This window comes from Rhamphochromis sp. 'chilingali' (genome assembly GCF_963969265.1).
Source record: "Rhamphochromis sp. 'chilingali' genome assembly, chromosome: 5".
Classification (NCBI taxonomy): Eukaryota; Metazoa; Chordata; class Actinopteri; order Cichliformes; family Cichlidae; genus Rhamphochromis; species Rhamphochromis sp. 'chilingali'.
The window spans coordinates 33,021,269-33,048,339 of record NC_137932.1 but is presented as its reverse complement, the minus strand read 5'-3'; the positions used below and the strand labels follow the sequence as shown (position 1 = coordinate 33,048,339).

The following is a 27,071-nucleotide window of genomic DNA, read 5'->3' as shown; positions in this document are numbered from 1 at the left end:
TTGAAAAGTTTTGAATGAATTCTCATAAAACTTCATAGGGGTGGAGAGTGCGGACATGTTAGAAATTTACTTACATCCACTAAGGTCTCCAAGGTTAACTTAATGATTTATCAGTTGAAAATTGACAGAAAGCTATATTCAGTTAAATTCAGTTCAATTGTATTTTTATATAGCACCGAATCACAATAACAGTTGCCTCAAGGCACTTTATATTATAAGGTAAAGACTCTACTGTATAAATATTCAAAATATGACACATTTTATTTTTAACATATATCCTAATTTCATGTAGAGCTTTTTGATACTATGTTTCCTACTGCCATTGTTAGTACTGACAACATATAAGCATATAGGAAGTGGTAAATAGGGATTCTAAATATATATATAGATATTGTAACTTTATGACTGTTATGTACATTAGAGCAACAGATTATAATTGTTTAAATATATAACTATTTTAATAGATGTACAATTTTTCTGATTTTTTTGTAAACAAAAGAAAAACCCTTCTGATCATAAAACTAACATTTAAATAAATTTACTAAACAGTAAAATGAATGCTTCACATGTACCATTTCCACATAAATACAAAATAATTGTGTTCAAAATTATGTCAAATTATGTACTTAATTAGTTGCCCAAGTGTATTTGTATAAAATAAAGACTTTTGTTCAGTCATGGATAAAAGATTTTAAAGGATAACAAGCACTAATATTACATTCATGATTTCCAAAAAGAATTTCTAATTTGGATTGGTGAGTCCACAGTTTTCCACTTCACAAAAGCGTCTTCGGGATAGTGGAGGCACCTGTGGTTCTGGTTTAGGTATCTTTTAACTTGCAGTGGCATTTTACATGCTAAGAGTTAAGATTTAACTAAGAGTTAAGATAATATATTATACTGGCCTGAGCTTCACTCAGCAAATCACTATGGCACTGCCAGTATTTTCACATGTGGTTTGCAGCAATCTTATCTGTCGGGTAGTTTCAGTTTTACATGAGTGAAGATTAAATCATTCAGTTTTCCCATTAAGTCAGACCTCTGCTCTACATTTTGGAAATCACTCTCTCACACCCCCTCCTCCTTCCATCTGTTTCTAATCAACGCTCTCTGCCAAAACTAAGATACACTTCCCTGAAGAGGCAACTCACACACAGGAAAGTCATGAAAGCAGTCTGCAAGCTAGACCTTGACTGCAGGATCCCACAGGAGTATTCTTTATCATAGTATATCAACACCTAGGTCCAGAATTTCAGAGAAATTAACATCTGTGGTTGCGTTCCAACTGAGTGTTCAAGGGAATCATGTCAGGCTGTTTGGCACTGACAAATACGTAACTAAAGATTTCAGTCATTGGTTGTACACTCAACAAAAATATAAACGCAACACCTTTGTTACTGCTCCCATTCCCCATGAGATGGACGTAGAGACCTAAAATTCATTCCAGATACACAATATAACCATCCCTCCCAAACAGTGGTCACAAATCAGTCCAAATGTGTGGTAGTGGGCACATCTGCTATATTGAGATAATCCATCCCACCTCACAGGTGTGCCACATCAGGATGCTGATCTGACATCATGAGTAGTGCACAGGTGTACCTCAGACTGCCCACAACAAAAGGCCACCCTGGAATGTGCAGTTTTGTCTCACAGCAAAATGCCACAGATGCCACAAGCAATGAGGGAGCGTGCATTGGCATGCTGACAGCAGGAATGTCAACCAGATCTGTCGCCCGTGCATTGAATGTTCATTTCTCAACCATAAGCCGTCTCCACAGGCGTTTCAGAGAATATGGCAGCACATCCAACCGGCCTCACAACCGCAGACCTCGTGTAACCACATCAGCCCAGGACCTCCACATCCAGCAGGTTCACCTCCAAGATCGTCTGAGACCAGCCACCCAGACAGCTGCTGGAACAATTGGTTTGCACAACCAAACAATTTCTGCACAAACTGTCAGAAACCGTCTCAGGGACGCTCAACTGCATGCCCGTCGTCCTCATCGGGGTCTTGACCTGACTCCAGCTCGTCGCCGTAACAGACTTGTGTGGGAAAATGCTCACATTCGATGGCGTCTGGCACGTTGGAGAGGTGTGCGCTTCACAGATGAATCATGGTTCACATTGTTCAGGGCAGATGGCAGCTGAGAATGTCCCAGTTCTTGCATGGCCAGCATACTCACCGGACATGTCACCCATTGAGCATGTTCGGGATGTGCTTGACCGGCGTATACGACAGCGTGTACCAGTTCCCACGAATATCCAACAACCTCGCACAGCCATTGAAGTGGAGTGGACCAACATTCCACAGGCCACAATTGACAATCTGATAGACTCCATGCGACGATGTGTTGCACTGCATGAGGCAAATGGTGGTCACACCAGATACTGACCGGTTCTGGGTCCCCAGACCCCCAATAGCGCAAAAAAATGCACATTCCAGGGTGGCCTTTTGTTGTGGGCAGTCTGAGGTACACCTGTGCACTACTCATGATGTCAGATCAGCATCCTGATGTGGCACACCTGTGAGGTGGGATGGATTATCTCAATATAGCAGATGTGCCCACTACCACACATTTGGACTGATTTGTGACCACTGTTTGGGAGGGATGGTTATATTGTGTATCTGGAATGAATTTTAGGTCTCTACGTCCATCCCATGGGGAATGGGAGCAGTAACAAAAGTGTTGCGTTTATATTTTTGTTGAGTGTAGTTGTGCTTCCATTGAAATGTGTCCAGTTTGATCAAGGACAGTAATATTAAGTACAATTAGGTAGAAAATTCGTTGGGCGGAGACACATCTATGGCTACGTTCACACTGCAGGTCTTAATGCTCAATTCCGATTTTTTTGATCAAATCCGATTTTTTTGTCTGCTTGTTCACACTACAAATAAAATGCGACAGCAAACGCGCTCTAGTGAACGCTCAAAGCGGCCCGCATGCGCAAAAGAAGATGTCACACATAACGCGCTCTGTTTAGACCCAGAGCAAACAATATTGTTTGACTGATGGCCCTTAATGTAAAGACTTCGGACTTTACGTTTCCCAATTTTTGCTTTAAGTTATTTTGTTATTTACATAATAATGTAAATAACCTAATAATTATCCTTATTGCAGTTTTAGAGGAGCGGTGCTTTAAAGGATTTGCAGATTTCTTTCAGATTGGCAGATTATACAGTACAAATAAAATGTTCACGCTTCTCCAACGTTTCTTCCCAACAGTTTCACTAACATCTACACGGGATGGCCAGGAAGCGTCCCAATGTCTTCTCCGGCGCTTCTCCGGCGCTGATAATTGGCGTCTGTCTTGTGTCAGTGACATAAAAGACGGATTTAATGCGACATGACCGTTCAAACAGCAGTCGCTTTCTAAAATGTATCGGATTCAGTACCACATACGAAAGTGACCCAGATCGGATTTGAAAATATCGGATTTGTGCCGTTCACACTGTCATACCATGATCGGATATGGGTCGCAGGGTCAAAAAAATCGGATTTGATGCGCTTTCGCCTGCAGTGTGAACGTAACCTATAGGTTTTCCTCTGTATACCGCCATGTTGCTTTTTGTACAAACTTGCAGCTTTGATTCAGATTTCACACATGCATAGAAGCCCATTTTCAGATACTCAAAATTACCTGGGAAAAACATAACATAACATAATTTTAAATACAAGGATTGTTTTTAATACTTGGATGAAAACCCCAATGACTGCCTGAAGTCTTGAACTCTTGAGATGCACTGCCAGGCCTTTACTGCAGCCAAATGCAGTTAGTCCTAGCTGGTTGGTCTGTTTGCATGTATTTTGTATTTAATAAAGACAAGATTGGGGTGAACGCAGGTGACCAACTTGGCCATTAAAGAAGATCTTCTTTGAGAAACTCTTGATTTGCTTCTGGAGTATTTTTGGGTCGTTTGCACTGTGATGATCAATCCAGTCAGTTTTGAATCTGTGCAGAGTTAGCCATGTGCACTTCAGACTTCATCCTTTTTCTGCTATCAGCAGTTACATCATTCAAGCATAATTCCAGTTTAGTTGAATCAATTCAGCAAAATGCTCACAACACTGAGTCTTTCTCACACCGTTTGAATTCCTGGTGTGTAAAATAATGTACTTTTGTCAAAGCCACCAGTGCTTCTCAGTTACACTCGAGGGGTCAGCTGGCAGAGGTGTGCGACATGCCTGGTCATGACCTTAGTAAAATGGAGCTGTCCCTCCCAGCACATGATTTTTGAATGTCTAGAGTTGCTGTTACACAGTCTTGCCTAAACATAAAGGGAGTGCAGAATTATTAGGCAAGTTGTATTTTTGAGGAATAATTTTATTATTGAACAACAACCATGTTCTCAATGAACCCAAAAAACTCATTAATATCAAAGCTGAATGTTTTTGGAAGTAGTTTTTAGTTTGTTTTTAGTTTTAGCTATTTTAGGGGGATATCTGTGTGTGCAGGTGACTATTACTGTGCATAATTATTAGACAACTTAACAAAAAACAAATATATACCCATTTCAATTATTTATTTTTACCAGTGAAACCAATATAACATCTCCACATTCACAAATATACATTTCTGACATTCAAAAACAAAACAAAAACAAATCAGCGACCAATATAGCCACCTTTCTTTGCAAGGACACTCAACAGCCTGCCATCCATGGATTCTGTCAGTGTTTTGATCTGTTCACCATCAACATTGCGTGCAGCAGCAACCACAGCCTCCCAGACACTGTTCAGAGAGGTGTACTGTTTTCCCTCCTTGTAAATCTCACATTTGATGATGGACCACAGGTTCTCAATGGGGTTCAGATCAGGTGAACAAGGTGGCCATGTCATTAGTTTTTCTTCTTTTATACCCTTTCTTGCCAGCCACGCTGTGGAGTACTTGGACGCGTGTGATGGAGCATTGTCCTGCATGAAAATCGTGTTTTTCTTGAAGGATGCAGACTTCTTCCTGTACCACTGCTTGAAGAAGGTGTCTTCCAGAAACTGGCAGTAGGACTGGGAGTTGAGCTTGACTCCATCCTCAACCTGAAAAGGCCCCACAAGCTCATCTTTGATGATACCAGCCCAAACCAGTACTCCACCTCCACCTTGCTGGCGTCTGAGTCGGACTGGAGCTCTCTGCCCTTTACCAATCCAGCCACGGGCCCATCCATCTGGCCCATCAAGACTCACTCTCATTTCATCAGTCCATAAAACCTTAGAAAAATCAGTCTTGAGATATTTCTTGGCCCAGTCTTGACGTTTCAGCTTGTGTGTCTTGTTCAGTGGTGGTCGTCTTTCAGCCTTTCTTACCTTGGCCATGTCTCTGAGTATTGCACACCTTGTGCTTTTGGGCACTCCAGTGATGTTGCAACTCTGAAATATGGCCAAACTGGTGGCAAGTGGCATCTTGGCAGCTGCACGCTTGACTTTTCTCAGTTCATGGGCAGTTATTTTGCAACCCTGTTGACTATTTTGAATGAAACGCTTGATTGGTCGATGATCACGCTTCAGAAGCTTTGCAATTTTGAGACTGCTGCATCCCTCTGCAAGATATCTCACTATTTTTGACTTTTCTGAGCCTGTCAAGTCCTTCTTTTGACCCATTTTGCCAAAGGAAAGGACGTTGCCTAATAATTATGCACACCTGATATAGGGTGTTGATGTCATTAGACCACACCCCTTCTCATTACGGAGATGCACATCACCTAATATGCTTAATTGGTAGTAGGCTTTCGAGCCTATACAGCTTGGAGTAAGACAACATGCATAAAGAGGATGATGTGGACAAAATACTCATTTGCCTAATAATTCTGCACTCCCTGTAGTCAATTAGTTTTAGTACCTAAACCTAATCAGTGGGTAGAAGTCAAAGTACTTACCCAGTGAAAATCAGTAACAGGTTTTTCACTCCAGTGTAACTGCAGCGCTCCCACCATCTTATTCACAGGATCATACTGAGTCTTCAACACTCTGTTAAGCATGGTGTGTTTTTGTATTACAACTGAGATCGGAGGTCTTTGCTCTGATAGAGGTTACAGTTTTCTCTGTGTTCAGAGAGTAAGGAAACACCACAGGCAGGAGGCGCAGGTCTGACCCCTTGGACTTTTTGGCCTCTTAGGTGTCTGAAACTAAAAGCAGTGTGGAGAAGCATGTAGCAGGCTGCTTTCAGAGTCACTGCGAATTAATAATTCATTCTTTGTCTTTCTTTTTTGGGAGGGGAAAGAAGTTACTCAAATGTAACTTTGCAGGAAGTCAGTTAGAGAAATTGTGATGAATGCTCAAACTGCTCAAACATAAGGGTTTGTTTGTAAACCATTTGCAATGGTTTTATGTACAGCCAAAATAGTTCACAAGATCTCATTTGTAATTATTAGAATTGCTGTACTGCAGGACAGACATCAGAAATACATGTGTTTGCTGTCAGTAACTCCCTGTGGTTGTGGCAAAGCTTTACCGATTATATTAAGTCAAAGCAGTGCAGATGGATTTCTCCCTGTTGGTTTTGGCTCAGAGAGCGGTGTTACTCTGTGTTATACACTGTTCCACGCACACTGTATCCCTTGGCTGCCAGACCCAGCAGTGGCCTTTGATTACATGAATAGCCTTAGCTGAATAGGTTGGCAGAGAAGACCACCCAAAGGGACAACCTCGTTGCTTTGTGGAGAAGTTAAGAATGCAGTGCTGCTGCTGTGAAAACCTCCCCTATCACTGCCTATGACCCTGGCCCATGAGTGATCGTTGGTGTTTATACTGTGGCTGTGCTGAGAATACCAATGTGAAGCCGACCAAACATGGAGAGAGAGCCTCCACCCTCTTAGTGAGCTGGTGAAATAAACAGAATGTGGATGAAGTAACATTAACTTCAGCCTCCTGGTTGTTAGTGCAGTTCAAGGCTATTTACTTTTCATAGAAGTTTTATGAAGGCTGAAATTGCATTCAGAAAGTCCTCACTTAAGTACACATTTATTCTTAAGGCAGCAATTAACTCTGATATGGCATCACTGCTTTTTCAGGCAGGTAACACAATGCTAGGCAAAAAAAAGTGATTCAGAACTTCAGCTTTATTGCTGAACTACACAACCCTAGAACAAGATGCAACAATGCAACACAAAACCAAGGCATGACTAGAACTAAGAACTAGACCACACAGCGAGAGGGAAGACATGACAACATGACAAAGAATAGCAAAAGACTCAGTCAACATATACACAAGAGGTAATCAGAGCAGATGACACATCCAGGGAATATGGATAATCTAACTGATGGAACATGACGCATGGGAGACAAGGGAATGTCAAAATAAAGGGAAAACACACAGAGGGATGAATGTGGGAACAGGAAGGAAACAACACATGGACCAGGACTACAAATGTATCATCTAGACAAGACAGGGAAAGCACACAGACACTAAGGAGAGACGCTGAAGACAGAACACAGAGACAAGACAAAGACAGACTGGATATGGATCATGTGAAATAACTGTAATACTTAAAATACTGTAGGAGTGAAAAGAATTCCGATTTTATGTCAATTTTCTGTTCAAAGGGGTAAACCTAGCCTGGCCTAACAAGCCTCTTAATGCTGTTGTTTTAATGCATCACTGCCAAACATAACTAGTGTTTATTGGTTACTTGAGACATGGTGCATAATGGGACATATTTGGAACTGCCTACAACACGATCTTTGTGGTGTTAAAAAAAAAAGTCTGTCTTGGGACCAGTGTGACTCGCAGAGTCATGAGTTATACCTACCCATCGGTTTGAATCTGAATCTAAAAATACCTTCCTCAGACTCTGACAATGCCTTCTTTGTGCTGGAAGTGTCATGCTAAGTCTCTTCCTGTTAACAGACTCACACTGTGTCTGCAAACTTTGCAGCTTTTGATGATCGAACCTTGCAAAACATAGAGAAGGCTCATGTCTGGGACTGTGAAGAGAAGATGGGCCAGAAAATCAGAGCAGCTTTTTCTTTTCGGCCTGCTGAGCACAGAGTGAGTGTTGAAGCTTTAGACCCTCTGCCCACCCTGGCTGACCAGAGGGGAAGGGGAAGGGGAGGGGGAAACAACAGAAGGAGGGATCCCGTGTTGAAGGTGAAAAGGGTGCCAAAGTCCTGCAAATGGAGACAAGGGTTTAACACTCAGTCTGACTCTGACAGTTGAGTTGGGGGTTGAACAGTTTGGATGGCCTAGCGTGCTCAGCAGACACAAACCCTCTGTGGCTCATTTCCCGCTCCCTCTGCTGTTCTGTCTCTCTCACTGTTTGTCTCGGTTTCCAGTCTTCCCATCTGTATGTGATTTAGGCACAGGCTCAGGGGAGAGGCAGGTCCACTAGGGGAGAGGAATCGGGGCAGGGAGGGAGAGAGAGAGAGAGAGAGAGAGAGAGAGAGAGAGAGAGAGAGGAAGGGAAGCAGTCAACACAAGTTTGTTTTACAGGACTCAGCTAGGGCCGGGATAAGGGGCAGTGGTGGATCTGGACATCGCAAGCTGTGGAAAAGCGAAGCCAGAGGGTGCAGCCGATCATAAGGAGCTGCCCATGGACTTCCCTACAGCCAGTGGACACTGATTGAGACTTAAACGGAGGATCAGTGGGCAAATACAAATATGGCAGCAAAATCTCTGCCCTTCTGCTTTCTCTGCATCTTCTTATCGATTGCAAGAATAACTTCTGGGGAACAACAGCAGTCAGTTCTCAAAGTAAGACACATTTGGTTTTCCTTCTTTTTGGCTTGTATACTGTGAGTGTTATCAGTTTCTGACTTTCTATGAGTTATGATTGAGTACACAGGCTTTTGGGAAGCTGGAAATGATGTCTTGGGAGTTTGGGTTCTTTGCAAAGCTCTCTGAGGATACAGAAACTTCACAGTGGTCTTGCAGTGGGTTCGCATGTGTGTTTATACCATCAGAGGTACCCCAAGACAACAACTCTGATAGGCTTTGAGTTACTGTATGTGATTCAGGCACAGCCTGCTCCTCCTGCCCCTCCCTGACAGTTCTCTAATGGAAAGCAGCTACAAAATGTTGAGCAACAGCACGGGGAGGGGGCACAATATGCAGTAAGGGCATGGAAGCCATTAATGACTACTGGCACACACTCTACAGTTCCATTGGCAATAGCTTTAATACTTGTAAGCTCACACGCTTAACCTAAAAGTATTGAATTTACGATCATAATAAACTTAGACCGTGGGGAAAGATGCATGGAGATAAATAATGTGATAATGTGAAAGTCTGAGGTTGTTGCATGTGCATTTTCACATAATATAAAAACCCTGGCATGATCATACGGCACAACACTGGTCTTCTTTCTTCTTCTTTATGTTATAATACGACTCAGGCCGGTGTTTGTTTGTGAGTGCAGACAACAGCTGGTCTTCTAGCAAAGCAGTCAAAGATGTGTTTCTTTCCTTCAGTGTTCAAAGAATAACTTGCTATTAGATCCCGAAATCAAAGTTTGCTCTGAACCCACAAGTACTCAAATCTTTGACGGACTTCTAAAAGTCCATTTATGTATCTTCATTATAGGCTGGTCTGTTTATGATGACCCAGTGCCTGATGTAAGTACAATGACTGCATTGTCTTGTGCAGCTACTAGACCTCGAAAGTGGTTATGGTTAAGGGCAGTGTTTACGGACCTTGCTGAGCTTTGCTTTTCTTGTCTAAACAACAGAAAAAAAATATAGCAAAGGTCTGACACAGGACAGTAGAGAGGAAACTGGACTTTGCTGGAGTCTCATCAGAGATGGTCTCAGTGAAAGAGTACTTGTCGTGAAGTCATTCTTCAGGAATAGAAACAGGGAGAAAAAGGCTTAAATATGCCAGTGAGAAAAGGCAGTGACAGGTTTTATCTAGTGGTGAATCCAAATGTAAAATTTTATGCTCATATCATCATCAGTATGTACAAAAGATGTGTGTCTTCAGCCATCTTTAAAACACGTTCAAGGCCCTATCATAGTTTGGGGCTGTATTTCAGCCAGTGGTGTTGGAAGACTTGTCAAAATTGATGGAATTATGAAATCAGAAAAGACTGGTAAAAGAAATTACAAGGAAACCTGTCAAAGAGGGTTCAGACTTTATTTAAGAAAAAAGCTGATTATACCAAATACTGATTTTCAAGCTCGTTGGAATTGGACAAACACTGTTTTTACATTCTGTACTGTAATTCCAAAAAATATATGCATGTTTTAAAACATCACAAGTATAAAAAAGTGATCGGTGGGTGGTTCAAGACTATTGTATAATACTGCAAATCACTGCAAAAATTAAGTTTTTGTGGTGCCTTGGTAGTGCTTGCAACACATTCTTAACATAATATAAATTTATAGTTAGAGATAAATCTAGCACTTTAAGCAAATAGGGATATTTATTAACTATAACTTAACATTGTGATAATAAATATGAGATCTGTATGAGCAAAGTCACTTATAGTCGGGATGAGATTCTCATGACCCAGGGTATATCCGGATGTTCAGAAGAGTTACAATGACTAAATCCACCGTCTGACCATCCCTTCAAGGTCAGTCTAAGTACAGCAGATAACTCCATTTGGGAGGCAAAGCGGAAATGACATTCAACCCTCAAGCATTAACATTTAATCCACTTATAGTGCCCTTGTGCTAGGAAAATCTCAAAAAGCAGGCAGAAGTACATATATTATAAGCAACACATCCACAATAAGAGCTCCGTGTACACACATGGCTGTACAAATTTCAACCTATATTATGGGACAGGGTGTTGATTTTAGGTGAGCTAATCTGTGGAGCCATAAATTGTTTTTTGCGTGTGATACCTGCCTTATGGTCCATCCTCAGAGCCTAGGTCAACACACAGATACTGATAAATACCTAAATGTCAGAGAGAGTGAATCATTGGAAAAGTTATCTTCAGTTAAAAAACAAATCGAGGTTATATAATATGCTGAATGTAAGCTTTGTCCTGCCCTCCCAGTGTAGGAGGGCCACAGAGATTGTTCACATTACTAAGCGTGCTCACAGCTGGCAGAGAGCTTCAGATGTTTGTGAATGTTATTAATGCTTTCAGGTTTAAGGGGTGTTTTTTTTTCAGGTTTAAGTTTCTATCAAGGCTATCAAATCTATTTCTATTTGGCATAATCAAAGGGAAATCTAATAACACAAACACTGTGAGGCCGCAGACTTTATTTGAAAGATGTAGTTTCTGAAATTATGCTTGTTTTAAATGTGGCTCATTTACCCTCTTTCATTTTTTTTTTTTTTTAAAGAAGTGGCTGAGAGGCTATAGATTTCTTTTTAAGTTTGTTTGAGCAACATAAGCTTTCTTACAAATCAAAGTATGTTGAAACTGTAGTCAAAAGCAATATTCACCTAAAATACACCCAAATATTTTGCTGAGAGTAAAGTTGTAAGATTGATCTAAACTGTTTGTCACCAATTCTGTTCGTAAGTGTTATGGTCCGAATTTCTACACTTAACCAAGTGGCAGAAATCCCAAACAGTTTATTCTGTTCATCTGGACGTAGCGTTTTTTAAAGGGAGAAACGTTTCATCCCTCAGTGGCTTCATCTTGGCTTTATGCAGATGATGTTCTTCTATTAGCTTCATCAGGTGGTGCTGAGTGTGAAGCAGCAGGACGGAAAACGGTGGAGGGCCCACCCTGGTCAGGGAGAAGTGGCTATTCAAAGAGTGCCTTGCAGTCTTATTCAGGAACAAGGGGAGATTTGGCCATGTCAGCAGTGATGCAGATGCTGCACAAGTCAGTAATAGTGAAAAGAGAGCTGAGCTGTAAAAGCAAAGCTGTCGATTTACCGGTTGATTTACTTCCCCACCATAACCTATGGTCACAAGCTTTGGGTAGTGACTGGAAGAATAAGGTTGCAGACACAATAGAAATTAGCTTTCTCTGAAGCTTGGCTGGTCTCTGCCTTAGAAATTGGCTGAGTTTGGTGATTCTCAAGATAGACTGACAAGAGTCAGATGAGGTGGTTCAGGCATCAGATTAGGATGCCTCCTGAGTGAGGTATTCCAGGCATGTCCTACCAAAAGGAAGAGCAGACCCATGGCATGCTGGAGAGATCACGTCTATCAGCTACCCTGGGTGTGCTTCAGCATTTCCCCAGACAAGCTGCATGAGGTTGTGCGGAGAGGGAAGTTTGGTTATCAGTTTAATCTACTTCAGTCTTTATGCTGACCTAAGCTATCTGGTTACCACTGTTTTGTACTTCTTGGGGAAATGTCAGATTATCATGGCGAAGAAATTGAACTGACAAAAATCACTTGATATTGATGATTTGTATTTATATCAACTGTAAGAAATCTGTTTTAAGTATGAATGTGATTTGCATTTCTCTTCTGTCTTTCTGTTTATGGCCAGATAAACATAATGTATAATGTAACTGTTTGTTCTTCTGTTTAGGCTCTCTTGTAAAAAGACATAGTCCCTAACATTCAAGTCTAAAGATGTCCAAGTCCTAGCAGTATACCATCTGCTCTTCGGCCCTCAGCCCCCTTCCTCTATTCCCCTGTGTATATGAACTGCAGCTGTTTGACCCATCACAGACTGTCACACAGTTAATAGGTCTGAACTATTTCAGAAGACTTTAATGTGCTTTTACAAATGATAGATAATTGGGATCTTTGTGGTTTTCCCATAAACTTTAGGCTCATTAGTTCTAATAGCTTAAACTAACATTTGGGGCTATTTTTTTTTTCCTTTGAGCACTGATCCCATTGCCACATTTAATAGGAGTATGTGTATACATGGAAGGTTTACACATAAGTGTTTACGTGATAATAATAGATGTCTCTGTGGATGCTTTTCCTGTAGACTCAGGGAAGCCTACAGGAAATGGATCAGCAAGAATAATAAGAGCTCCTGTTTGCAGGATGTTTCACATCAGCTTGCAACATAATAACGTCTTTGTGTCGCAGCCCATCTGTGAATAAATCAAAGGAGAGTATGAATCACATGTGGGTATACACTACTGTATGTCTTTGGAATGTTCCATCGTCTGGTTATTCTGAATGCAAAGCATCAATGTCCAGCAGAGTGAGTGGAACAAGGAGATCAAACTATGGTGGTCTTGCAGACTACTGCAAACAAAGTGCTACTGTACACCTCACTGAATGGTGCTGCTTCAGAAAATCAAAGATAGTCAGAGGGCCGAGCGTGTGCGTGACGCCTCTGAACTCTTGCATCACATTGTCGTCAGAAAGTCTGGTGAACAAACATCAGACAGGATGTAGTGTTTGGACTGATGTTCTGTAAAATGTCAGGATGCTGTACTTTTATCGTGTTGTGTGTTGAAACTGCTAAATTATCAACCATCGATTCAAATGCCCAGAAAGTGAGAGCCATGACTGAGAACCCTGGGTCAATAGCATTCTTATATGTTGATAGATAGCACAGGATATGTTAGCGATATTTATCTGTATTTGGTTCTATAATATTTTAATGGAACTGAACATCAAGCAGCTTCTTGGTGATTAAAGTTAAGCTGCATTTTAGCCACATGCTAAAGCAGCATAGTTTAAGAAACTGAGAGATGTTACATTTCAAATCAAGTCTCTTATTGTGGTCTATTTGTAAACTTAACTCTAACCCTAATCAGCTTTGTGCAGTCATCATTAGCGATGACATCAGTCCTAGCCCCAACGCTAAATGCTAAGGTCAGAGCTCAGTCCCTGAAGAAAATGCACCCGAACATTCTCCCTCTATCACTACTATCAGTCAACATTTTGCATTTAATGAATGAATATTGCACGTGGCACATGACATATACATCAGTTTACCATATAACTGAGTCCCGGTATAAAACTTAGTTATGTGGCAGATTCACTTGTATTAAGTTTTGCTTTACCCTGACAATAGACTAACAGATGGACTTAACCGCTGATGTTTCACACACTGTTTTTACACTTGGCTTCAATGTTAGTATTTTATTTTCTGTCATGTTATATTTTCGTTTGTTTTTTTGGAGCTGGAGGCGACTATATATATATATTCAAATTTTATTCATCAAAACTGAAGCACAAACTTCCTGTAGCTGCTGTACCACAAACTGTTTGTCAGATAATTCCATTATAAATGCTCCAAGTACAGTGACTCAAGGAGAAGCCTAAAGGGCAGCTCCCAGCCACATTTGCCTTTGCCAAGATCCACCAGTCAAAGTCTTAAACTTCCAGTAAAGGAACCACAGTTTTAGCATTGTTATTCCACTTTTCATGGCCTGAGGATGTTGTTTAAACACAAGTTTAAACAACCAATCAACTTAACTTTGAGAGTTCCTCAGCTCTTACCTGCAGTTAGTGTGTCTACTTAACCCAACTAGAGTTTTCTACAAATTTTTACTTTACAGAAAACTGACATTTCTGTTCCCACTGCAGGTGTGTGGCAGGGGATTTTTCCTCAGTGAGCAAAGCGAATGCCTGCCATGTAACTGCAAGGGGCATGCTGACTACTGTGAAGACATCACTGGCATCTGTATAGTAAGTTGACTGCCTTTCACTCAGTAAGGTGCCCGGGTACACAAATGTTGTCGTAAACATAATATTTCCTCTCGCAGAACTGCAAATACCACAGCATGGGTGATTTCTGTGAAATGTGTGAAGATGGCTACATTCTGACTCCTGGCCTGGGTGGACGCCACACCTGCCAACCATGTGCCTGCCCCCTCCCCATCCCATCCAATAAGTAAGCTGCTCTGCTGTTGCTTGTGTTGCCACAAGACTGACAGACATCTCAAAAATATTTTCTTCTGTGTGTCCGCCCAGCTTTGCAGTGCACTGTGACAAAGGAGGTGCCACTCCACGGTGCAAGTGCCAAGAGGGCTACTCTGGAAATTACTGTGAGAGGTCTGTGCTGAGAAGGCCTTGAACAAGCAATCAGTAAATTATGTAAATCAATTATAACATAACTGCATTACCTGCGCATTCAATAAAAAGGTACACGTTACAGACTGAGCAGAGTTTCATGTCAATGAAACACATAAAATATATTTAGGTTCACAACATTCACACTTATTTTATCTTACTTACTTAATATTGGAATGGCCACAATATCTATACAGCATCTAACTCCAACTGCCATATATAGTACAAAACTTTTAAACACCACAACATTTATGAAAACATGAGATCTCTGTAAAGTGCAACATCACATACACTGTCATTTATATGCATAGGACTTATGCTCACACCCAAGATGAATAGATTTTGCTAGTAATTTGCTAAAGCTTACGGATCACTTCTAACTGGTTCATGAGAGCAGCCTTAGCTTTGTTTGTTTTGTTTTTTTTAAACAACGAGGAAGAAAGTCATGAGCTTTTGGATGATCTGATATCCTCGTGTTGGTGTTGTTCCCAGACCATCATGAAAATGTTGTTCCAGGTTCAACATTGCAAGTGACCAATCACATTGTTGTGACGTTATTCCTTTGCGCACCAAGCCATTCGTGCATTTATGAAATTCCAATGTTGCAAGGACAATATCAATTCTGCTTACTGTTTATTAAAGGGTTACTGTTAGTGTTAGGGTTAGGGTCAGGATCCGTTGATCGGCGGACAGAGGCGGTTTCTCGCAGCTTAAGTACAGTTTTTTGTTTTACGCCGGTTTTTCCCGAAGTTGCAAAAGTATGACGTCACAACATTCTGATTGGTCACTTGCAATGTTGATCCTGGAACAACATTTAGTATGATGATCTGGGAACAACACCAACACGAGGATATCAGATCGTGCTGAGCTTTTAGTTATGTGTTAACATTTAAAACTGAATAATGCCCAATTTAGGCATAAAGCTACAACAATCATTAGCTTTGCTTGTCTTGTAACAAAGGTCAAAAAGATTTTCCAAAAGTAGATTTTACTTTACTGTGTTAGACAGTGAGGCTCTCAGTCATCTGCAGTTTCTTCCATCCAGGTGTGCTCCCGGTTACTATGGCAGCCCAATGACGACTGGTAGTTCCTGTAAGAGGTGCGACTGCAATGGTAACACTGACCCCAACCTGATTTTCAACGAGTGTCACAATGTGACGGGCCACTGCCAGCACTGCTGGGGAAACACTGCCGGTGCCAACTGTGAGAGGTGCACCCCAGGGTTCTATGGCGATGCCATCAGTGCCAAGGACTGCAGAGGTGGGGATAATGGGTGAATACCCATACTTTGGGGGGTATTTCCTATGGGATAGCTAATGTTTGATGCATGAAAGCATTGTTCCTCAATGTTTTATGGCAGTTCTCACACTCAGTGACAGTAGTCAGGCATTCCAGCAGCTCATTGCAGACTGCACACACTGACCTGCACTATTGTGTCACACTGTCCTGAAGTCGCCATAGAGTACTTCACAGGAGGACTATTTTTTACAACTTATTTACTCAGTTTAACCTTAGCTGCTTAAAAGAGATGACAAAAGGTGACAAAAGTGCAGTTTTTAGCCCCACACAACCTTGAAGTTGCTCTGTTGCAAAGACACATGGTCTCAATTCCATATCAAGGATTATCGTATGCCTTTAGAGGCCCTGCAAGTCCAAAAATAACCCTTTCCACCATACTCGTGACATAATTTGACCTCTGGTGTTCTCATCACTCCATACATCCCATGTCTTTTCTAGAGTGCGAGTGTGACAAATGTGGCACCTCTTCATGCGATGACAGGACAGGAGTGTGTCACTGCAAGCCGGGAGTCACTGGACGGCTGTGCGACCAGTGTGAGGTGAGACACAGCACGTGAGCTTCTTTATTGCAACTCTTATTTCTTCTTTATTAATAAAAAATATGTCCCTTTGTGTACAATTAGGCACTGACAACTAGGCTTAGGCAAGTTCCTCGGTTAGGTAAGAATAATAATAAAAGATCGTGGTTTGGCTTGGCTACCATTGTAACACCTTCCAACTTTCTCTGACATCAAACAAACTTTCTGTCAAAATAGACAAGTTATAAATTGATCCTCCCAGACAAACAGAAAGCCTTTTTCCGACTATTCCATATTCTGTTATGAGACTGGGATGGAGTGGCTACAGGGCAGGACCAGCCTTACATCACTCAGCCACTGCCCAGGATAAAACTTAATAGAACATACGAGGAGCAGACTCAAGAAGGCAGTTCAAACATATAATAAATAAGCTAAGATTCTTTAGAAGAAAAAGGCAATATAAAAGCCAAAATAGGTCTAGTTTATTTTTTGTGAATTTATGTATGCGTGTGTCGATGAAAAGATGAAGTCGATGCATGAGTTCAAGCAAAAACACAAAAAGCTGCAGTTACGAAATGTCTGCAAGGGTCATTGTGAGGTTAAGGGAAAAGTACTGAAAACAGGGCAACTGTTACATGAAGCATGAAAGCTGCAGATGAAAGCAGCTGAACTCTCAAGTGAGAACATAAAAAAGATGGAAGCAGTTACAGCTGAATGATTTGCCTACATTTTTTTTCTAAGATCTACAGTAGTTACTGCGAACTGTATTTTGACCCTTACAATGACATCAGAGCACAGCATTTATCTCTTATATTATGCACAGAGCCTGCTTCAAAATGAACTGGAAGAGCCCAATAACTGGAGTCCAACACTGTTTTTCACTCTTGTAATCTAGGAAGGCTACTCGGGTTTCTCCAGCTGTCAGGGCTGCCGGAGGTGCGACTGTGGGCCAGCTTCCCTCCGGTCCACCTGCCATCCTCTCACCCACAGCTGTCCATGTCGCCTGGGGGCTGGAGGACGTTACTGCGAGCGCTGTCTCCCAGGATACTGGAATTATAGCCCCTCTGGCTGCCAGAGTAAGTTATCTGCCTGTACACAGTAGGGCAGATAACTTGACATAATCAGCATTTGTTAAAAACATTCAGTGTAGATTCCCAGAGGAAAAGACTGCACTGAACGCTCATGTTCCCACACCCACTGTTGTTTTAATGTTCATTGGATGTGGTAAAAGTACAAATTCTTCGCTTAAGTAGAAATAAAAATTGTTTTTAAAAACACTCTGGTAAAAATTTGAAATATAATAATATTTTTAAAAAATACCAGTTTAACTGAATATAAACTTTTCACATTTTTTGATATTGCTGAGCTGTTAAGAGTGTTGCGTTTTTCAGTTTTACTTTTCAACAGCCACCTCGACGCTCAAGGAAAAACTCCCTTTTAACAAAAAACCTTCGGTAGAACCAGACCCAACTGCTGTGGCCGGTTTCAATTTTAAAAGGCTAATTAAAAGTCTACACTGGGACCTGATCCCATGTGAGAGGGGACTGACATCATTAATTAGATGTGTTTTTTCTGCCTTTTTAATCTGTTGTGTAGGTGCTGGACATAATAATAGAAATGTCTTTTATGTATTCCCCTCAAATGTCTTAAACCTAATAGTAATTAGGCTTTTCGGAAAAAGTAAGGAATCCAAAGTAAAGTAAAGCACAGACGTCCGAGATTCAATGCAGAGACAGTAACAGTAAGTGTTTTACTTTCTTACTTTTGACCTCGGGTGTTAATGATGTCAGAGGAACATCTGCTGGAAGCTTTGATAGTCTCTGTGGCCAGTGACTATCACTGTGAGAGTTGGATGACATCAACGCCCAATTCCAAATCTATATACATACACAGCTGCTTAAATAAGGAGTCACACACTAAAGAAACCGCAAGACAGATGTGCAGGCCTCAAGCCAAGTGAACATCTGCAGATTTTAATGTCTTGTTTCCAGCTGGTGAAAATTTTAAACTGAATGAAGTGTCTGTTTTTGTTGGGGTTTAATAGAGTGTGACTGTGAGAGTGGCTTCTGTGATATGCATACAGGAGGATGCCTGGCAGAGTCTTCAACGGTCAACCTGTGCAACATCAGTAAGTGCAACAAACAACAGCGGCAGAAATTCACTAACTAAAGGAAAATTATGTGAACAGCTCTGATCCAAGTTGGGTTTTTCGTTCTTTTTCCTGACTTTAGCTTGTGATCAGTGTATCTGGCATCTGATTAAAGACATGGAGCACTCCAATAAGACACTGGACCAGCTAAAAGTTGGAGTGTTGAACATTACCACAGGTGCTGCTGCTAACGATAGAGTGAAATACTACAACTATACTGCTCATCAACTGCAGGTACATGCACATTTATATGTATTACTGCTATAAAGGTAAAATGAAACTGCACTAGTAAAACCTTTTTATACATATAATGTTCAAAAGTTTATGTGTGCTGGGAGGTACTTTGCTCATACTGATGAATCTAAGAATTGTCATGTAGCTTGACAGTTGCCGCACAAATGTATGAAGCATTTTAGCTTCAGTAGCATCACTGTTTAAGCTCATTGTTTTGGTTTTTGACCTCACAACTTTGATTTGACTTTTCAATATCAATTTCATTTATATATCGCCACATCACAACAATATTGTAAGGTAAAGACCCTACAATAATACAATTTGCATAGCACCAAATTAGCAAGAATTAGCAACTACACCCACAACATTCAGTTTCTGTTCATAGTTTACCTTCCAATTAATTCTTATAGTTCGGCTTTATTTTTGCACAAACATATTACAATGTTAGCTCTATGATAGTTGTAGCTTCCTTTACATTTTTAGCTTTAAATGTGTGGAATGTAAGACATTTCTACAGAGACAGACAGAAATGCTGCTATTTAAATTCTGATGCATGAATTCCTGCAGTGAGTTTTCATTATTTCTACTTCACTCCTGTCTTCCTTTCAGAGTGGGTATCGAGTTTGGAGAAACAAGTCGTCTGTAATGCAGGCCCAGACTGAGGAGCTGAAAGAGGCCACAGATGTTGTGGTACTGGACATCAGAGAGCTAGGGAAATCGGTGAGCACCATCAAACCTTTAGATGTTTAAAGCTAGTGTTTGTGTGTCTGCAGTCTAGCTATTTTTTCACTTACAATAATGTAGAAATTATATTACTCAATATCAACTTGCAGGTCATACTTTCCCGACGCATATTTTTATGCTTTTATAAATAATAACCTGTCACAGCATTTAAGATGCTACATTTATTTACATTTATTAAAATGTTTGATTTTAGGCTTTGACTTATCTCTTTATTTGTGGCTTTTCAGGAAAGTGTGGTGAACATTCTGTGGAACATGTTGGATAATGACACACTGGAGACCTTCACACTCGCTGAACAGCTCAGCATAAATCTGACTGATCTAAACATACGCATTGAAGGTATCAAACAACTCTCAAACGCAAAAGCCTGTTTTGTTGCTGTGTCCGGTGAATTAAATAGTGAAACTGTGTGCTATGTCTAAATGTATTTTACCTAGCTTAACTGGGTTTTGATGTTACACGTTCATACAGAGATGATCCACGATTGGGAGGTGTACAGTATCCAGCAGGAAGTGGATCCTGAGGTGGTGAGAAAGAGCTCAGCGGACGCTGAGGAAATAGTGGCTTTGATGAGGAAAATAGACCTTTCTCCAGGAGAACCAATCGCCACTGGCGAGTCCACAGAGGCCCATGACTGTAAGACACACAACAGTTACACAGCAAACACCTGCGCATGATTACATCACTATATCCCTATTACACTGTAGTGAGCAAGGGTTGGAGATGCAACATTATATGAACATTATTTTGATATTCAAAGCCTGCACATTTTTTGTAAACATGCACATGTGCAAAACAGGCTGGTAGCATCAAGTTGAATGGTGGCAACCTTTTAAGGTATCGGGTTGGGTTCATACCTACCCCCTATAGCCCAATGGAATCATACCACAGCAGAACTGTAAGGCCAAACATGCATGTAAAAGACTGGTTCAGTGGTTCAGTCATGACCTGGTAGATGTTAAAAGGTTAAAAGAATACATTTTCTGCATCAGATAATGCATACAAATGTATGTAGCAGGTCGCTTTGAGTGCTCAGAGTAAAAATGAGCTAGATAAGAATCAGTCCATTTACCATTTATAATATAACTGCTGTGGATGAAAAGACTCACAAGTTCTACAAAAACAGCACCCTGAGTCACTCCAATGTGTTAGCAGTGGTGATAAAATTTCAGCTAATGTTTCTGGTCATGTTTGCAGTGCTGGGCCGCATTCGGCAGTTGGAAAAGAAGCTGATGATCACAAACAGCCGCCTCCCGTCTGTCCGAGAGGTCTTGTCCCGCTTTTCCGGCAGACTGTCAGAAGCTCAAGGCTTTCTTGCAAAAGCAGACAGCAATGTGCACGAGGCGGAGAATAAGAACCGAGCTAGTGTCCTCAAATTCCAGAGGCATGAGGTAATTTCCCGTGACCCCCCTCAGCTCTTACAGCGCCCTACTTCCCTCTCCCATCTACACTATGTTTGATTCTCTGTTAGTTTTTACTTCTATAGAATGGCTTATTTCTTCCTTTTTTCAACTCAGAATACTTCAAACAGTGTTGAGTTGTGATTTTTCACACTAGTACCTGGCATTTAAAGACAGAAGTACAGCGTGTTCTTAGTCCGAAATGCACAGTTGCAAAAGAGCAGAGAGAGAAGGAGATCTGGTTGTACTTTGCCGGTCATGTCAGAGAACTCTATTACTGTGGTATTTAGGTGATGAGAACAGAAACTTAAAACCATCTGTGGGAGTTACATTAGAAGGGGGCCTGCACAGGGGAAAAAGCAACATTGCAATGCAAGTGTTTTTCCCACGATAATATTCACAGCCTACCCACACAAACATGACTGACTTTCTCATGATGCACCCAGCCAAGTCTTATCCCAAGAGGGGGAAAAAACAAAACACTTCTCTGCAAAAACACTAAGATGCACATAATGTACATGTTGAATAGACCGAGAGCAGGGGTGTTTTTTTTAAACATCTGGGAAGTTCCTTTTAACTCCCTTTTAACAGGAAGAAACCTCCAGCAGGCTCAGGGAAGGCCAGCCATCTGCCCTGAGAGGTTGGATAGTAGGAGAGGAAAAGGTCATAAAAATAAAAAATATGTACATAATTAACAAAACTATGTTATAGTTATAGTTAAAATACCATTTGGAAATTCCAGAATTTTGTTCCATTCGGATTACACTATCTAGAGATATTTCCACAATACAACTTGTTGTGTTTGTTCAATCCAGCATGAAAGTTGATTTAAAATATAATTTCCTTCCTTTTTGTGACTAAGAATTTCATGTTAAAAAAATATTAAAAGTTTTCTTTTGCATTTTTATGAAATATAACCATATGTATTCAGACATTGTCACTAGTTGCCTTTTGCAATGTGAAGTTAGTTAGCAAGTGTATGCTCAAATTTTTTTTTTAACTAGTGAATACTCCATAAAACTTCTAGGCAATTTAGAGACGGTTGAGCAGAAAATGTAAAGATTTGCTGACTTGAGATGGAATGGCCCAATATCTCTCCTCTTCAGACCAGATACTGAGGGATTTCTATGAGTCCTAAAATTAATTTTAAAGCTTAATTGGTCAGAACAAAGGACATAACCTTTAAACATTTTTTTTATCTAGCTATAGCACAGTTTTTGTTTTTATAATAGAGTCAAAATTTTAATTAGTCGACATAAAAACATCTGGTCATAATCGAAATCCAGGGATGCAGCAGAGCAGCTCCTGTTGGACTCTGCATTTGGTTACTTGTGAGCATGCGTGTTATCAGGAGTGGGGATCTCCATGATCAGGGTGTCTGCCATGAATAGCTTCCTAGCCAAACACAGAGCCTCTCCTAATCCAGGGCTCTACCTAGCCTCAGCAGACTGGTCGACACCAGTATGTGGCTGTATGCTGCTGGCTGACCACAGCCAATCAGATGATCTCATCCCTGTACAATACTCAGTCATGCAGTCAAATTAAAAGTGGGGTGTGGATGCTGAATCTATTATCTGTAACATACATGCCTAACATACTGCTTGAATGGAACAGCATAAATATTATGATTCCACTAAATAAGACTATTTATTAAATAGTATAGCTATTAACTATGTGACATTTAAAATTACTTGCAACAAAAATATACGCAAACACGAATACTTCTACGCTGCATATGAAAGATTAACATTGCTTCCAAAGTAAAGCCAGTGATGAAGTGTTTTAGCCCTTTAGTCTTTTTAAAGCAGTTATTTCAAAAATGCATCAGACTCAAAACTTGACGTAAAGTCTTTGGGAATATCATTGATTTTTGACCTCTATAACCACTTTAACATTTGTTTAGTCTTTAAACAGGACTAAACAGGAAAATCTTTAGAATCCTATTCAATGATAATCACATATTGGCACTTATTAGCAGTGTTTTCTTCAGAATCTGCAGGAAAGCCTAGAACATGGGTCAGCAACCTTTAAGACACAAAGAGCCATTTGGACCCGGTTTCCACGCAAAAGAAAACACTGGGAGCCGCAAATACTTTTTGACATCTAAAATGAAGATAACACTGTATATATTGTTTTTTACCTTGATGCTTTGTGTGAACAACTAAGGTGTGTTGCTTATGAAATCCATGAAGTGCTACAGAGAAAATTACATTTTATTTATGTAATTAACACATTTTGAACTCTTAAAGAAACATAACAAAAGGAAAGACACCAACCTGAACTAAAATGATCCATGTAGCAAACAGAAACTGTTGTGAGCCGCCACCCTTATATCGCCTTTGGGCTTTTGAAGCCTTGATCTGTCTTTTAAAGAAATAATTGGAAAAAAATGCACTATGCTGCTAAAAAATGAAAAATAGATCTTTGCAAAATTCTGCCTAAATATGTATTTTACTAGGTTAATGTGTGTGGCGGGGCGTGGTCTGCAGCACTGCTGCAGGGGAGGCAGACGCACCTGAGCGGCACCCGTAATCACGCCTCGCCGCATTAACGTCTGTGCTATCTATGCTGTTGTTGGTATGTGTCGGGCTGTGAGCTGAAAAGCTACAGCCGGCTGTATACGTACAGCAATCGTGTGTGAAAAGCATGTTCATGGAAACATCGTCGGGTCTGCCGTGATATGTTTACAATGGGACTTCTGCTCCTGAACCTCTGCGCACAGCGTCTGCAACTCGGGGCTGTACGAAGTCACTTTCATCTTTACGCAGGACTGTAAGCTGTCATCTGTGAGGCGCGAGCGGTGTTTGTTTTTAACATAGTTCACGGTGGAGAATAGCTGCTGACATAATGTGGATCCGAAGATCCATAACTGGCCTACCTGGGGTTGAAAGTCTCTATAAATGCATGTCGTTTCAGTGGGTACACCGACTTCTGCGAGTGTGACGCTTATTTTGATCAATGAAAAAATAATAAAATATAATTTTATTTTTATATTTCAATGTCACAATAATCTTCCAATTTAGAACTACAAGTTAAAAAAAATAACTAACATAAATAAAATACACTTCAGCTAAATGCTTCTAATTTATTTTCCCAAACCGCACGGAGCCGCACTATAAGGACTAAAGAGCCGCATGCGGCTCCGGAGCCGCAGGTTGCCGACCCCTGGCCTAGAATTTTGACATGTTAAGAATATCTAACAAACAAACCCCCCAAGAAGTACTGGACTCTGGTAAAAAAAAATAAAAATAAAAAAAATGGTGCTCTCTTTCTTTCCCTGCATCCTAGGTGAAGTTGCAGAGGCTAATGGAGAACCATGACACTGTCAACGACACTTTGGAAGCAGCCAGAGACTTTATCGCCCAATCAGAGAGAACTGTGGCTGAGGTGGACACTTTGGGAAAGGTGAGGCAAATTACGGTCTGATGAGACTAAAAATATCTCAGGCCCTACTTTTATAATGATGGTCAGGTTTCTTCATGGCCTACTGAACAAAGGCTATGTATCATACCAAGGTAGCATAATCTAATTATGGGGTTGTAATATCCCAATATCCCAAGGATTAAATTGAATTCATTCCAGAAATGATTGCTAAGACTTGACCTGGTCTGTGTTACATTGCACTGCTGGGCAATTTGATTTGGAAGCAATTTATGGATTGCTGGAAAGAAAATTGAATAAGCAGCATTCTCAAAGTGCTTTCCTGTTTTAGTCAAGTAGCTCTGTATTAAGTTACTCTGGAGGGAATTACAATAATCTGAAAGTAACAATGTTAGCAAGTGTGTGTGTGTGTGTGTGTGCGTGTGTGTGTGTGTGTGTGCGCATATTGTAGCTTTTTGGACTTGAAATAAATAATCTCAAGCTAAAAAATCTTTTCTGATATTGTTACCTACAGTAGTTACAAGCTAAACAGAGATTACTGAATGTTACAGGCTGGAACATGAAAGCACGTCTCGAGGTAATTGAGGTGTGTGTGTGTGTGTGTGTGTGTGTGTGTGTGTGTGTGTGTGTGTGTGTGTGTGTGTGTGCAGAACGTGACTGAGTACCATGCAGCAATCGATGGTGCCAGCCAAAAGCTGACAGAGAAGACGGAGCGCCTCTCACTGGTTGACAGAGATCTGGTTCAGAAGGCTGACAGACATGCTGAGGGGCTGGAGAGACAAGCCAATGAGCTGGAAGAGTGAGACATCCATCTGAAATAAACCTGTGTAGCACACAGTTGCACATAGTAGCTTTTAGTAGACTTTTGCCCGGATAGGAACCATTTATTAAACTTATTAAACATTTCATGCTTCATATAGTATTTATTTGTGACCTATGAAGTTTTTCCTAATTTCTATCATATATAAAATGTTAGAATAATACAGTTTCTTTGCATGTTTTTGGTAACAATGATAAACATATGGAATACACACTTAGTTGTTAAGTGATGTCATATATGCATTGTGGAGGAGGAATCAGCTGGCTCTCCAGAGAGTGGACAGATTCTGATGCTGCTGTCTTGCAGTGCAACTAGTGACAGCAGTCCGTGTTCTGCTCTGCAGTTTCACTGAGCTTGAGGTCGCAGATTATGAACACTTGAGTTGAATCACACTGTCTCCCCCAGGGACCTGAGAAAGAGTGACGCCAATGGCTTTGTACAGAGGGCTATAACTGCTGCCAACGTCTACAACAACATAGTGAAATACGTTGACGATGCCAACATCACCTCACTCACCACCTTCAACTTATCCGAAAGAGCTGAAGATGTATGTCAGATCATGCAGTTTTAAGGCATTCGTTTACTGCATTCAACTTTCTATCAGTCCTTGTTATTTTTCTTCATACATCTGTCTTTTAGGCCACCAGTGGGATCAATGCGCAGCTTGAATACCTCATAACACAGAGTGACAATGTTTTCAAGGAATCTGTCACACTGCATTCAGAGCAAATTGGTATGGAGCTCAACAGAATTATATATTGCGGACATATTAGTCATATTTCAGCTGTATACTGTTCATAGTATTTTTGTTGTCTAATACATTTTTCTGTAACAGAGCTAAAACATGAGGTGACTGACAAGCTAAAATACATTGAGGAGACCAAAGAGACCATGGAAAACAACGTGAAAAAACTCTCAGAAATTGTGCAGGACATCAGTGAACTCCAAACAGGTAAGAATATACTTTTCTTATACGTTTCAGAAGGAGGCCCGTGGCGTGTTTAAACTATAGTTTATCGCACAGACTGGAACAGTTGGAATAGCTAACAGGGCAGACCTTGCTAGGTTTTCCAATTGAATGTGTGATTAAAAAAAGAAAGAAAGAAAGAAAGAAATAACACACACACAAAAAAAATTTTTTTGTTCTTTTACTTGAGTGGTTTGGTCCTAAAGTCAGCCAATGTATAAAGTCAGCCGATGTATAAAGTCAGCCGATGAATAAATCCCCCAGGGGTTTTATATAGTTAAAATTTAAAAAGTAGCTTTCTTTGAAAATCAGAGATGTAGGCCTTACAGAACTACAGGAGCAATAGAGGATATTCACAGTTAGCTTGATCTGCTGAAATTCAGCTAAAATGGTCAGACCTTTTATTCTAAAATCCAGTCTGACTTGAATAAAGTTGCCACTTTGATGAAACTGTGAAATGGTGAAACTCAAGCTTGCATATACACACGGGTGCGGGCTTGACCGATACACTCTGCTACTTAAACAAATAGCACTATACCACTTTCAGGAATGCATACTAGGAACAATATGTGCAGATTTTGATATTAAACTACTTTAACTACAGCCTTCTCAAATAAACTATGACAACATCGTGATCTGTTGTCCGCTAGCATAAAAACCTAGCATATGGCCCACTTTGTCCAAAGGATAATCTTCTCTTCTTCCATCCAAAAATTCTGCATTTA

The 27,071-nt window shown here is 40.6% G+C and overlaps 1 protein-coding gene across 2 annotated transcripts in view; it reads left to right on the top strand.

Moving 5' to 3' along the window:
* The first annotated feature begins 8,158 nt into the window (after positions 1-8,158).
* lama4 (laminin, alpha 4) overlaps positions 8,159-27,071 on the top strand; it is a 32,922-nt gene continuing 14,009 nt past the window's right edge. Inside the window, exons 1-18 of one of the 2 annotated variants that reach the window (XM_080882006.1) lie at positions 8,159-8,685; positions 14,349-14,450; positions 14,528-14,655; positions 14,736-14,816; positions 15,880-16,094; positions 16,572-16,672; positions 17,547-17,727; positions 18,735-18,779; positions 18,883-19,034; positions 19,644-19,754; positions 20,006-20,117; positions 20,250-20,414; positions 20,976-21,169; positions 24,467-24,583; positions 25,210-25,358; positions 25,785-25,926; positions 26,019-26,112; positions 26,215-26,331. In XM_080882006.1, the coding sequence (XP_080738132.1) occupies positions 8,593-8,685; positions 14,349-14,450; positions 14,528-14,655; positions 14,736-14,816; positions 15,880-16,094; positions 16,572-16,672; positions 17,547-17,727; positions 18,735-18,779; positions 18,883-19,034; positions 19,644-19,754; positions 20,006-20,117; positions 20,250-20,414; positions 20,976-21,169; positions 24,467-24,583; positions 25,210-25,358; positions 25,785-25,926; positions 26,019-26,112; positions 26,215-26,331 (2,299 nt within the window). In that variant the 5' untranslated portion in view covers positions 8,159-8,592. Of the gene's footprint in view, positions 8,686-14,348; positions 14,451-14,527; positions 14,656-14,735; positions 14,817-15,879; positions 16,095-16,571; positions 16,673-17,546; positions 17,728-18,695; positions 18,780-18,882; positions 19,035-19,643; positions 19,755-20,005; positions 20,118-20,249; positions 20,415-20,975; positions 21,170-24,466; positions 24,584-25,209; positions 25,359-25,784; positions 25,927-26,018; positions 26,113-26,214; positions 26,332-27,071 lie in introns of both variants that reach the window. The other variant, XM_080882005.1, reaches the window with a different exon arrangement.